General features: G+C 46.8%; 1 protein-coding gene across 1 annotated transcript in view; it reads left to right on the top strand.

Moving 5' to 3' along the window:
• The window catches only part of LOC146770466 (uncharacterized), a 189,147-nt gene that overhangs the window by 142,019 nt on the left and 32,552 nt on the right, over positions 1-14,576 (top strand). Inside the window, exon 8 of the mRNA XM_085640443.1 lies at positions 4,910-5,012. Coding sequence (XP_085496569.1) covers positions 4,910-5,012 — 103 coding nt within the window. The remainder of the gene's footprint in view (positions 1-4,909; positions 5,013-14,576) is intronic.

Raw genomic sequence — 14,576 nt, 5'->3', positions numbered from 1 at the left:
CAAAGGTAGACGAAGCGCTCGAAAAGATGAAGAAAGACACAGACACAGCAAAGTCTATGGGGGCACTCCAAACACAAGCCTCCAAACGTTCCTTTCGACGCTCGTCCTTTCGTGGCACAGGCAGAGGCTCCTCCACCGATAACGCCTCTACCTCCTACAAGTCCCTTCCTCAAAATACCTTTTCAAAGGGCAATCAGAGAGGTGGTTACAGGGGTAACAACAATAAGGGCAGGGGCAAAACCAACAACACCCGTTCTGCCACCCCCCCCGCACAATGACTCCCCTCCGCTCCCCCCAGACCATTCCACTCCGGTCGGGGGCAGACTACAAAACTTTATCCACGTATGGGAGTCCATAACATCGGACAAATGGGTAACCCAAGTCATTCGGTCAGGGTACTGTCTCGAACTAACATCTACCCCACCCAATATCCCACCAAGGCACCGTCCAATGTCTCAAGAACATTCCACACTGCTCAAACAAGAGGTACTCTCACTCCTCCAAAAACACGCTATAGAGCAGGTCCCCGTCAATCAACAAAATCTAGGGGTCTACTCCCTATATTTCTTAATACCAAAGAAAGACGGGACCCTCAGACCCATTCTCGACCTCCGGCCTCTAAATGCCTACATACACTCAGACCATTTTCACATGGTCACCCTACAGCAAGTCCTCCCACTCCTCTGCCAGGGAGACTTTCTCACAACCTTGGATCTGAAAGACGCATACTTTCACATTCCAATACACCCCTCTCACAGGAAATACCTCAGGTTCGTGGTGGACGGGCAACATTACCAATTCACGGTTCTCCCCTTCGGGGTCACCACCGCACCGCGGGTGTTTACCAAATGCCTAGCAGTAGTAGCAGCACACCTCAGACGTCAACACATTCACGTCTTCCCTTACCTGGACGACTGGCTGATAAAAGCCGCGTCCTACGACCAATGTGTGCAGCATACAAACAGCACCATCCAACTGCTCCACCAGCTAGGCTTCACGGTGAACTACCAAAAGTCCCACCTCATACCATCTCACACAAAGCAATATCTCGGGGCCACTATAGACACCTCCAAGGGTATTGCCTATCCAAACTCAGCCAGAATCACAAGCATTCAAGCCTTACGCAAAACATTCCTTCCTCAACACTCTCTTCCAGCAAGAGTGTTTATGAAGCTCATAGGAATGATGGCGTCTTGCATCTTCATAGTGCCCCATGCAAGACTCCACATGCGTCCACTTCAAGAGTGCCTAGCACAACAGTGGAACCAGGCCCAGGGTCAGCTGACGGATCTGGTGTTGGTGGACGGCCGCACACATCACTCTCTGCAGTGGTGGAACACCACAAACCTTTCTAAAGGGCGGCCGTTCCTGGACCCGGTTCCTCAGGTGATTCTAACAGCGGACGCATCGCTCTCCGGCTGGGGAGCGCACCTCCTACACCTCACCATGCAAGGTCTATGGACGCCACAGCAAAAATCGCTCCACATCAACCACCTGGAGCTCTTGGCGATCTTTCTAGCCCTAAAATCTTTCCAAAAACAGATTTCGGGCAAAGCAGTCCTCATTCGCACAGACAATATGACTGCGATGTATTATATACAAAAACAGGGGGGGACACACTCTCCCCAGCTCTCCCGCTTAGCCCAGAGCATATGGAGATGGGCAATTCCCCAAAACATCTTTCTCCTGGCACAGCACGTTCCAGGCGTACAAAACACCATGGCAGATCTGCTCAGCAGACAAACACAACAACTACACGAATGGGAACTGCATCCACAAGTTCTTCACCCATTCTTCCAACAGTGGGGGCATCCTCAGATAGACCTCTTCGCCACCCACGAAAACAAAAAATGCCCAAGCTTCGCCGCCAGATACCCACACCCATTGTCCAAGGGCAATGCGATATGGATGAACTGGTCAGGCAGATTTGCATACGCCTTTCCACCTCTCCCACTAATTCCATTAGTGGTCAGGAAGCTACAACAGCACTCCCTCACACTCATTCTGGTAGCTCCGACGTGGGCCAGGCAGCCGTGGTACACCACGCTACTACAACTGTCAGTGGTACCACATCAAAAATTGCATCTATCCCCATGCCTCCTAACCCAGAACCATGGAGAAATCAGGCACCCGGACCCAGCTCAGCTCAACCTGGCGATCTGGCTCCTGAAATCCTAGAATTCGGATACCTTAACCTTCCCCCTGATTGCATGAACATCATCATGGAAGCCAGACGTCCTACCACTAGAGCATGCTATGCCGCAAAGTGGAAAAGATTTGTAATTTACTGCCGTAACAATACAATCAACCCTCTAGATGCATCCATACAGCACATAATATGCTATCTGCTCCATCTTCACAGGTGTAACCTGGCATATTCATCCATACGCCTACACCTAGCAGCGATCGCTGCCTATCTACAAAACAGGCAGCATTTATCACTCTTCAGAGTGCCCGCTATTAAAGCCTTCATGGAAGGCCTTAAACGAGTAATTCCTCCCAGGGCACCACCTTCCCCTGTATGGAATCTAAATTTGGTTCTTACACGTCTAATGGGTCCGCCCTTCGAACCAATGCACAAATGTGAGCTACAGTTTCTCACCTGGAAAACAGCTTTCCTTGTAGCTATCACTTCCCTTAGAAGGGTTGGTGAAATACAAGCGTTCACCATACAGGAACCCTACATACAAATGCATCACAGCAAGGTCATACTTCGCACAAATCCGAAGTTTCTGCCCAAAGTCATTTCCCCCTTCCACCTCAATCAATCAGTGGAATTACCTGTCTTCTTTTCGCAACCCCAATCTGTTGCAGAAAGGGCCTTACACACGCTTGATGTAAAAAGGGCGTTACTATACTACATACAAAGAACGCAACCCTTCAGGAAGACTAAACAATTGTTCGTTTCCTTCTCTCCACCACATAAAGGCAACCCCATTTCAAAATCAGGGATAGCTAGGTGGATTGTAAAATGCATACAAATTTGCTATCAAAAGGCAAAGAGAACATTATCTGTTCCCCCTAAAGCCCACTCTACAAGAAAGTTAGGGGCTTCTATGGCTTTTCTAGGGAATATACCCTTAGATGACATCTGCAAGGCAGCCACATGGTCTACACCGCACACCTTCACAAAACACTACTGTGTAGATGTGCATTCCAAGCAGCAAGCTAGGGTGGGCCAGGCTGTACTAAAGACACTTTTTCAAACAGCTGCAACGGATACCGGTGGTCGCCGCTAGGGTTGGGTACTGCTATATAATCTATGCTAAGTGTACAATCTGCAGCTCATATGCCTCGAACGGAATATGCTACTTACCAGTATGCATCTGTTCTTGGCATGTAGAGCTGCAGAGTTGTACACGCCCACCCGCCTCCCCGGCTACCTGTATCCGTTCCAGTACATCTTATTTAGATACAACACATGGGTTTCTCACTGTTATTACTACGCTCCATCATTTCCCTGTTGGCGAAAAACAATCTGAGGATGGAGCCGAAGCCCATGCGCAGTACGGACCGAAGGAGGAGTCACCAAACTCGTGACTTCCAAAGACTGTCCAAGAAGAAAAACAAACTGCAAACATCCGGGCCCAACACCAGATGGCGATCTATGCTAAGTGTACAACTCTGCAGCTCTACATGCCAAGAACAGATGCATACTGGTAAGTAGCATATTCCTTCTTCATTATCGCGATAAAAGCATTTCCAGATTTATAAGGTTGTATAAAGAAAACAGTTTATATAATTACTAAATACACTTTGTAAAATTTTGAAGAGACTTTATAATATTTTCATTAAATAGCATGGAAGCCCATCCTTGGGTGTGTGTGGTTGTTCATCAGTGGCACGTGAAGTAACAGTAGATGTTGTAGCACCCAGGATAATGTGCAGCATAGCTAAGTACTTGTAAGGCGAGACCTATTGGCTATGCCAATGCTTGTCACTATTAGCGCCCAGGTGCTGCTTGCTCAGCCCCTCCTACACTGAGTACAACTGGGCTGCGATTTCAGCTGGCACCTGGCCCAAGTGCAGAGCGTGGAAGAGGGCCTAAGTTTCTTGTCTGCTTGCAGTAGTGAAAACCGATTTTAAGGGTTTTTCACTACCACGACATGTAAGACTTAAAAGTACATGTCCAACATTTGAATTACACTGCACCCTGCCCACTGAGATGTTTAGAGCTTACCCTTGGGTGACTAGTATGTATTCAAAAGGCAGGGTTGGACCGGCCAAAAGGTTTATTTTGCCAGGTTGAAATGTCAGTGTAAAAGTGCACTCACAGGCTGCAATGGCAGGCCTGAGACATGTTTAAAATGCTACGTAAGTGTGTGGCACAATCAGTGTAGCAGGCCCACTGGTAGCATTTAATTTAAAGGGACGTGGTACATGTAGTACCACTTTACTAGGAACATACAAGTAAATGAAATGTGCCAATTAGGTGTAAGCCCATTTTACCATGTTTAAAGGAGAGAGGACAAGCACTTTAGCAGTGGTACAGTGTATAGAGACCTGCGTAGAGTCCTAAAAGCCAATGGAAACGAGGAGGGCGAAGGCAAAATGTTTGGGGATGACCCTGTAGAAAGGGCCAAGTTCAACAATAGTCAAAGACAAATACACCACCAGAGCTTGAATCTAGGTGTGGGCGGAGGGTGGACTATTTACTGTGTAGTGACCTAGTGTTCACCAGTATGTTTGCATTCTACTAGGCGCCGCTGTTTCCCGTTATATTCATTTGAAGTAAGGACATGGCATACATTTGTATATTTGAATTATGTTTCAAGTGCTAAAAGGTGTGCTAAAATGATGTTTCAAGTGCTAAACGCTGTCCTCATAAACATGGGCAATGAACGGAAATACTTCTGAAATGTTGCTGAAATGCATGCATGAATAAACATTGTTTTATTTTTAAACACAGGGGCCAGCGTCCAGCAATTATCTTGAATCTGAGTATCAGAAGGCACCTCAGGGATCGATTACATATGCAATTGGCAAGCAGAACTACCAACTGGACTTTTCAGGTGACTTAGCCCCGCCTTTATTCATTTCATTTAAGCTAGGTATGAGCAAACCTTGCAAATCCCAATGGGCTCAACCACCAGATTCGGTGGAAGTTGTAAAGCCGAGTTTAATCTGGCTCGCCAAGCCTCTTGACGCTGTGATCTGGGAACATAGAGATTAACACAAGTGTTTTACTGCTGCAAGGTTTGGGTGGAGTTGAGAGCACAGGAATGGGACACGGATGCCTATAAGTAATCCAGCTGCTGCATTCTTCCCGGGTGGCTTTGGATTGGCTATCAGACAATGAGGCAGAGATGGTTCGAAATTGGATGCGGCTTTCAAAGAGTTGGGAGAAAGACTTTTGTTTTCGATCTTTATTTTTGTAAAGGAATCACACGTTGTGCTGCTCTTCGGCGAGGCCCTTTGTTCTGATCTGTGTTTTCTGCGGGGTTTCTCGTGTTTGTTGATGGAATGCCAGGCGGAGATGGGTGTTGTGATGCGCATCTCCAGGGAGCGCAGAGATCTTGGAGAGAGTGGAGCTGATGCGCTGCTGCTGTCCTGTCTTGAACATGAACCATGTGCAGATCTTATGAACCTGTTCAAGCAGAACGAGAAGAGGCATCGGGGGCAGATTTGGGGGGAGCCGCGACTGCTGGGGTTGATGACAGAGGTGCTGTTGTGGGGATGGTGATGATGTGGTGGAACAGTTCGGGAAGGGTGGGAGACCATCTGCAGATGCAGCCAATACTGCATTGAGCAGAAAGCACTGAACCTATGCAGGACACATTGGCTGCTTATGCTTGAGAACCCATGCAGGCAGGTAAGAGGAAGGGAAAATAACTAGTAGCAATATTCCTGATAGGCTGTCCGTCCGAGAAGCTGCAATAGTTGTCAGAGAGCGACAAGCCGTCCGATACCTATGGCTGACTGACTCGTTTTTGGCAAATCGACCAGCCAGGGAGCGGTGGAAGAGCTTGGCCACTGCTATGCAGTATGGTTTAGAGTGCCACCACCAGCTGTTTAAAGTGCTGTGAAAGCAATTGAAATTGTCATTAGTTTGTCAAGTAGGGTTTTGATTGTGTGTTTCTTATCTCCTTTTCTTTATAGAAACAATATTAAGCAAACAGAATCAAAACACAAAACAGCTTAAAAAATAAGAAAAGTATCCTCAAAAATGATGGTACACTTTGTTCAATATTTGTTTTTCCAGTCTACCAGATCTATTAGCATGGCGGGCGGACTTTGTATGCCAGCCATTGTCCTGGGAAATGGGACCGCCCAATATGTTTGCGGCGGTCCTGGATGTGCAATTTGGATGCGTATGCCACACTGGCGGGCACATTCCGCATTTTTTTGCATTGCAGCAGGCGGTGCTGTCAGCAGCACCCGCCGCAATCCAAAAAAGGCACTTGTGCATTTGCATGCACAACGTGGCAGGCAACGCACGATACCTGCCACGTTGTGCATGCAAATGCAGGGGGGTACCATAGGTACCCCCATATGCACCCCCCACCCCACCAACATTATGGGGGCCTGCAATGGGCCCCCAACTGAGAAATCTGCATGCCTTTCTGAAAAGCTGATTCCCGCCTGCATTTTAATATGGATGGCGGTGTCTAGCAGACACCGCCACCATATTCAACCCTTTTCCGCCCGGTCGACTCGTCGACCGTGCGGAAAAGCGGCGGACTGTCTTCCCGTCCGCTGCCGTACCTCCAGCCATACAGATATGGTGGGAGGTAATTGGCATGCGGGCGGTGTTGTATGGCGGGCGGATCTCCACCGCCATTTGGGTGGTGGCGATCCGCCCGCCATACTAATAGACCCCTAAGTGTTTATGCAAGGAGGAGTTTAAAATAGATTTAACAAACAAGCTATTTCCCCTCCATCTTCACTCTGTCCCGTGCAACAGTGCTCACCCTTCCTGTTGTGCATGGCACCACTGAGTTAGCTATATTCTCTCTGACAGCACTGAAGTCCACGCGAAGCCCAGCTCTTCCCTCTTTGCAAAGGTTCCCTCAGCTGAAATGCTTCTCAGAGCAGACTCTTTCCACTCAAACCTGACACCAGTCCACCTGGGCGTCCCCACCCCTAACAAGCAAACACTCCACAGAGAAACACCCTGACAGAAACTGCTCCACTCTGAGGGTATTGATCCAGATGTATCGATGAGCATAATCAAAATCACATTATACAATTTTGTGAATTCTCCCCAGCACAATTATTTCTGACTATGAGGTAGCTAAGAGAGTTGGCAAGCCAGAATATTTATGATTCAAAATAGCTCCTTCAAAATAATAATCTATCGTAATGTAACATATTAACATAAACATCTTCCAGAATAACCACCTTTATAGCCTCATTTAGGGTGGATGGTTACTCCATCACAAACATGACGGATATCCTGTCCGATACTTCTAATAAGGCGGACTGGATATCTGTCATAAATCAGGCTACTGGTGTGTTCAGTGCTCTTTGATTTGGGTTTAGCACATGCAGATCCCTCTCTAAGCCCTTCAAAAGGTCTTCTACTGATTACAAAATAGCACCAATTCTGTATTAGTGCCAGAGGAGGAAGGATCAAGTTTGCCCTACATTTGTTCCTACCCCCCAGCCCTGCTAGAGATCTTTTTCTCACATTTCGCACAGTTGGTGACATTGAAGACCATGGACCGACTATTAGAACCCATTGCCAGCACTCGAGGCAGAGTCAGAATGTATTGGGCCATGGAGTGGTCCAGGCAAACACAAGGCTCCTCCAAAAGTATCGACTGGGCAATAGAAACTCTCCCTAACCCATCATTCTTGTGGTTGTGGGATTATTTATAGTTAACAGTAGAGACGTCTTCACCTTCATGGGCTGAAATTGCGACATTCACTGAGTCCCTCATGTCACTGAGCAGGATTCATTTTCTGCCAATCCTTCGTTCGGTACCACAGCATTCCTGATCCCTCAAAAACAATGAAGCACGCATGCAGGCACCCATAAACACATGCACACACACACTCTTGCGCTTACACATGCATACACATATGTTTGATTCTGTCAGTGATCCTGTATTGTGGCAGATGCAGCAGCATTCCACATAGCCACCATCCACAGCATCAGTAAGAGACAGATGTAGACAGTTTGGTGCAAGTGTAACCCTTTTTTAATTTTTTTTAATTATTCAAACCAGAAATAACAGAAGAACAAATAATGTTCCTTATATGGCGATACAGTTCAAAAGTGCAAGTGTAAACCCTTGTGCATCAAAAACAGTGAACCGTGCATCTCTTGTTACATTTAAAGCCCATGGTTCTTGCTGTGAAAACGCTGCCTCTAAAAACTGTTTCTCAGCAACCCACTGCACGAAAGGCCAATATTGATATCGTAATAAAACATTTCCGCCACCTAGGAATTACTTCCAAGGCTCAACAGTCTGATGAAGCTTGGCCCTAGTCTGTGAAAGCCCCTGGCCGCTGTAGTGTCATGTGATCATGTGCAGTATGACCCTTGAGGTAATTGGTGGACTCCTTACAAAGTTATGTAATCTGTTGGGAGGTATCTGGGTGTCAATAAAGTTTATGATATAGTATATTCAGTTAACTGTTACTCGCTGTGTGGTGACGAGTGGCAGATACTTGCCCCAAAGGAACAATACTGCTCTCTCTGAGAGTGTACCAAGGTCCAGCAAACTGCTTGTGCATGCCATGTGTGCCCCAAGAAGTAGTGGACTCCAAGCTCCACTCTAGCTCTTACAAGACCCTCGAAGAAGGTGAAGGCACTATAGAGGAGCACAATCAGAAAGCTCACCAGAAGCCTACTGGCAAGGCTGAAAGAAGAGATACTGTGTCGCAGCATAACACAGAGCCATTGTCCGCACAAAGCAGAAACGCTAAAGGCAGTGACAACCAGATACAGAGAGTACAAGGGCACTTGCCAGTGCGATCGAATGAAGTGCCATCCGACCTTGGATCAGGCCTGGTCAGAGGCCGGTGCGTCCACCGTAGCCAGTGGTATCCAATCTGACCCAGTTGAAATCATGAGATTTTACAATGGCTGCACAAAGGAGCGCTAAATACGGCACAACTGCATTCCTGAAATTGCCACTTCCCTTCGATACCGCCAAGAAGCAGAATTCTGGCGCCAGATGGACTGCATGGACCGAACTGTATGATTACTTCATAGATGCTCAAGAAGAAGTAGATGACAGAAAGATCATCAAATACTTTAAATACCTTGCAGGTGATGGAGTGAAAGAAGTGAAAATGAAAATATCACAGGCTGACGAAGTATCGTATCGTCAAATCAAAGAAATGCTGGAAGCCAAGTTCAATCCAATGTCGATGTCAACTGATAAAGGTACATTTTCAAACAGGGAAGACAGCAAGCTGATGATGCAATGGAATAGTTTTGTGAATGAATCGATACTCCCATCCAGCACTGCAAGTTAAGTGAATTAAATGACGAAGAAGCCATCCATCTCAGAGTCATCGATGTTTGCCTCTCCGATTCGTTCAGACGATGCATGCTGAGAGAGACAGTCTAGAAACATGGCTGTGAGAGCTGAGGATTGAGCAGATCAACAAGCTGCTGATATGGAAGCTTGAACAGCCCAGAATTAATTAGTGTTAATCATGAAAAGTAAGCAGAAACACAAAGTTGAGGCCCATAAGACGATGTCTCAGAAGAAAAAGAAATTGTGTTTCTAATGTGGATTCTCATTTCCACACAAAGATACGTGTTCTGCCATAGGACAGGTATGCAAAGGCTGTGGGAAACAAAACTATTTTCTAACGTTGTGCAAAGCAAAAGAGATACTAAGTGTGTCATGACGAGAAGAGAAAATTAGTACAGAAAGTTCCAAAGGAATTCTAACCACTCCCACAATGCCAAAAGGCAACATCAATTGAGGGAAGTAGGGGCTGATGAAAGTCGATAGTCATCAAATTAATTTCTCGAAAGCTCTTCAACATCATTACTAAGTGACAGTGAAGAAGATGGATGTGCTATGGTGATGTTGACCGCAGAACGACGACGTGCCAATGTAGAATTGGCTGCTTGCAAAGAAGAACACAAGTCAAAGAGAGACCACCACGTAAAGCGACCAAACTCATTTGGGCAGTACCCCAAGATCATGCTAAAGGTGAATGGCTGCCCTACAACTTTTATTATTGAGAGTGGTGCATTGATCAATATCATGCTGGCCGAAATATACAGCAAACTGTCTCCGATACTATGTCTAACGCAATCAAAAACAAAGGTGTGCACATGGGCTGCTTCGACGCCATTGCAGAGTTAAGGCTCATTCACAGCGACAATGAGGCATAAGAAAACAACAGTACAGGCACCAATTAATGTCCTCCAAGGTGCTTAGTCAAGTGCATACCTATCTACTCAGTATCAGCACTGCTTCTGACATGGGATTGATATCCATCAACTACAACCTCAATGCACATTCTGAAATAGTATGTCAATTCCCATTGTTGTTTTATGGACTAGGGAAACTCAAGACAATGTAGGTGCAACTTCACATTAATGAGAACATTCATCCTGTTGCTCAGCGACTGTCAAATTGCTTTTCATTTACAGGAGGCCGTTAACAATTAATTAGAAACAGTATTAAAGCATGACATCATTGCATTGAGTGCTCAACTGTTCCAACACCATGGGTTTCACCCATAGTGGTAGTGCCAAAAAGGACAGTGGCGGTGCAGTGCACATTTGTGTTGGTATGCGCCAGGCCAACAAAGCAATTGAGAGAGAAAGGCATCCCGGTCCACACATAGCGAACATGGTTACACAGCTGAATGATGCCAAACTCTTCTCCCGTCTTGATTTGAACAACGGACACAATCAACTTGAGCTGGAAGAGAACTGAAGGGATACATTACTCCTTTTCCAACTCATGTTGATTTGTTCAAATATGAAAGCTTCGTGTGTCGTCAGCTGCAGAATTCTTTCAGGATGTCATTCACTGAATAATTCAACCTGTCACACATGCTTTTAAGTACAGTGATGATATACTAGTGTTTGGGGCCACACGAAAGGAGCACGACAAAGCTCTTACACAAGTATGCTGTCGGCTCTATGCTGTCGGCTCTATGCTGTCGGCTCTATGCTTTCGGCTCGCTGATGCAGGTCTCACTTTAAATGCAGAAAAGTGTGAGTTTCACAAAACCAAACTCAAATTCATTGGGCATGTTTTCTCAAAAGGGGGAATGACTCCTGATCCTGAAAAAGTACAAGCATTGTCATCCACATGTCCCCCGCAGGATGTAACCATGCTGCAATCCTTCAGAGGCATGGTCAGCTACTGCTCCAGATACATTCATGACTTTGCCACGGTGAATGTCCCATTAAGAGATTTGACAAAGAAGAATATGCGCTTCCGGGGTCTTCTGAACGTGGACAAAGTCTCAGGAGAATCAAACACGCAATTGAAATTTCAGCTGAAATGGTTTATTTTGATCCACAGTTACAATCTGAGATCATAGTAGACCCAAGCCCGGTGGGGTTGGGTTTGGTCCTTGCTCAACACAATGGACATCAAATGCTCAGAGACAAATTGTGGCCTATGCTAGCAGAAGTCTATCTCATACTGAACATGCCAATGCTTAGCCAGAAAACAGGAGCCTGGTTGTACTATGGGCTTGTGAACATTTCCATGTGTTTCTGTTCGGAAAGCATTTCACTCTTGTCACTGACCATCAAGTACTGCACACAATATTCTGAAATTAAAAAGCCAAGATGCCCATCGCATCGAGAGTTGGGGGTTGCAATTGTTAGAGCATGATTACCCTATTGTGCATAAGCCGGGGAAACATCAAAACCCCACAGATTAATTCTCAAAAGTGTCATTACGGCACCAAAGTGCAATATCTAAAGAGGCTGAAGAGTTTATCAATTTCATAGTAAAGTCCACCACCCCTGCAGCTCTGTCCATTGAGCAGATCATTGCTGCTACTAACACAGACAGAGACATGCTCACACTTAAGGATATCATTGCAGCGCAATCATGGAGAAAGGATACTTGACTTCTCACAGGCGACGTTGAACATCAAAGATCCAAAAATACACAGGAAGAACTTTCTGTCACTCAAGAAGGTATTGTACTAGGAGGTTAAAGAATTCTCATACCTGAGAGCTTGACGCAACAATTCTTTGAGCTGGCAGACGAAGGACATCGTGCCATTGTAGCCACCAAGAGAGCACTCAGAGACCAAGTGTGGTTTCCTCGCCTTGATGAACGAGTCAACACGTCTCACCTAACGAGTCCCACACACAACTTAGGCTCGACCCTAGAGCTAATCATCTCCAGCCGCAACTTCATTTATCTCGAATCTATTCTCCCCTGTGACTGGTCGGACCACCACTATGTCAACTTCCTTATTCTTGAAAGATGGAGTTCTAAAAGCTCTCAACCACTAAAACTTAAACAGTGGAAAAGATCGCTCCATAACTCAAACGTAAATGAGCTCATATCTCGTTGTAATCTCTCCCTAACGCCGCCTACAAACATGACCGACGTTCACGACCTCACTGTGCAATTAAACAACACCATGTTGTCGGCCCTGAATGCAACGGTCAGTCAGAGAATGGAGAAGTGCTGTGCATTCATGGACTGAGCCTCTCTTGGCTCTTCCAGTTAAAAACCTCTGTCCTTGTGGCCTGCCTGCCAAAGAGCTGCAGCAACAAAATGACAGTTCTCCCCTCATACTGACAGTGGGAAAGTCGTCACTCATTTCCAATGCTTGTGTCCGCCATGTGAGGCAGGGCGATCAGAATACAGAAAAAATGTAGAATGACCAAAGCATGCATGGAGAAAACTCTCGGCATGTTGGCCTGACCTAGCAGCACCTCTCTTCACAGCACCAATACCCATAGATCTTTTGCGAGAGAATGAATAACCCCCTGGATCTCTATGCATGCACGGCTCAATAAAACGAAAGACAGACAAACATATCTGAAGGTACATTGGGTACTCTGAGCCACCTGCCAAAGAGGCAACTGGAAGCTCACACCGTCACCGCCCACCACACTAGGCTATCTTTGCCCGAAAAATGAGCAATCATGCTGCGGGATGTCTGATGAATCTGTGTAAATATGTCCTTTTCTTCAAAACTTCACTCCTCATGGTGCTGGGTACATGTCTTAGTACAGAGTGACGGTCACATGCCAAGATTAGATTCAGGGTGCAGAGAGCACGGACAGGTATAGCATTGCACATCAGCTGAGGAACATTTACCTATCATGGCGACGGGTACAGTGTCACATAAAAGATGCTGTTCTTGTGATTCTTTCCTGAAATCTTTAGTGCATTCATACACTACACCAATTTTGTACCAGCATAAATGATAAAACCCACAACATCCTCATTAATTTTCAGCCCACAGACAACTATGTTAAAAGAGCACAAAGACTATAATGTTCGAGGCATGTGGGCTGCTGAATTCATATCTGTGCATAGATCGCCGCCTAGTGTTGGGTCCGGATGTTTGCACGTTGTTGTCCTGGAAGAGTCTTCGAAGTATCCTGGGATAGGTGACTCCTCCCCTGGACTACAGTGCGCATGGGCATCCTCTCCATCCGCAGATTGTTTTTTTCCGCCATTGGGTTCGGATGTGCTTATCTTGACTCAAGTTAGGAAAAACTTTTTCCAGGCCAAAAGGCCTTTAGTTCGCGTCGGTACAGTTCCCGATCGGTATCGATAGTATTCTTGTTAGTTTACTAACCTCCAGAACCACCTTTTTCGCATCTCGACCGACCATCGACCCGACATCGACGATGGAATCGAGGACACCATTCAAGCGGTGTCCGGTATGCAATGCGAAATATCCCCACATCGACGTCCATCCGGTGTGCAACAAATGCCTTTCACCGGATCACGACGAATCTACATGCATGGCCTGCGCCCGATTTCGATCCAAGAAGACTCTCCGGAATCGACGAGCGGCGAGACTCGAGGCGCAGCAAGCGGCGCCGGCCCCGGCCGACATCTTCAGCGTCGAGACCGAAGATGTCGAAGTAGTGGAGAACCTACCTTCCAGTCCCGCTTCCGAACATGACTCCGGATCGGAAGACGTCGACGAAGCACTCTTTCGCAGAGATGAAGACGACACCGAGGTAGGAGACTACAATGAGGCCTTAGGGGCCGAAGAGAGTAGCTCCGGTGACGAGCAAGGCCTACCCGGACAGACTGAAGAAAGCCCAGTGCAACAGTCTATGGCTCCGGTCGAGGGATCGCCTTCGGGCCTTACCCAAGACCTATCCCGCAGTTCTTCGGGCCCGGCCTCGGACATTAAGCGGCAGCCATTAATGCCAAAACCGTCTGGTTTCCCTTCTTCGAAACCGAAACCGAAAGCTGTGTTGGTTCAATTGAAACCGAAACCGAAAGTGGCGCTGGTCGGATCGAGGCCCTCCACACCTTCGACGCCAGCAAAACACGTCGGCACCGAGCGCAACAAACGAGACTTCGGTGCAGAGCTTGAAGCGGCCGACATCGGGGTCGACGTACGGAAGAAGACCTTCGGTGCCACCAAACCTGCTCGGCTCTCGGCACCGACGCAATCGGCTCCGACCCCAAAGGGCAAACTGTCTG

This window comes from Triturus cristatus, unplaced genomic scaffold (genome assembly GCF_964204655.1).
Source record: "Triturus cristatus unplaced genomic scaffold, aTriCri1.1 SCAFFOLD_205, whole genome shotgun sequence".
In the NCBI taxonomy this organism is placed as follows: Eukaryota; Metazoa; Chordata; class Amphibia; order Caudata; family Salamandridae; genus Triturus; species Triturus cristatus.
The sequence above is the reverse complement of the archived record's forward strand: the minus strand, read 5'-3'. Positions and strand labels throughout refer to the sequence as shown.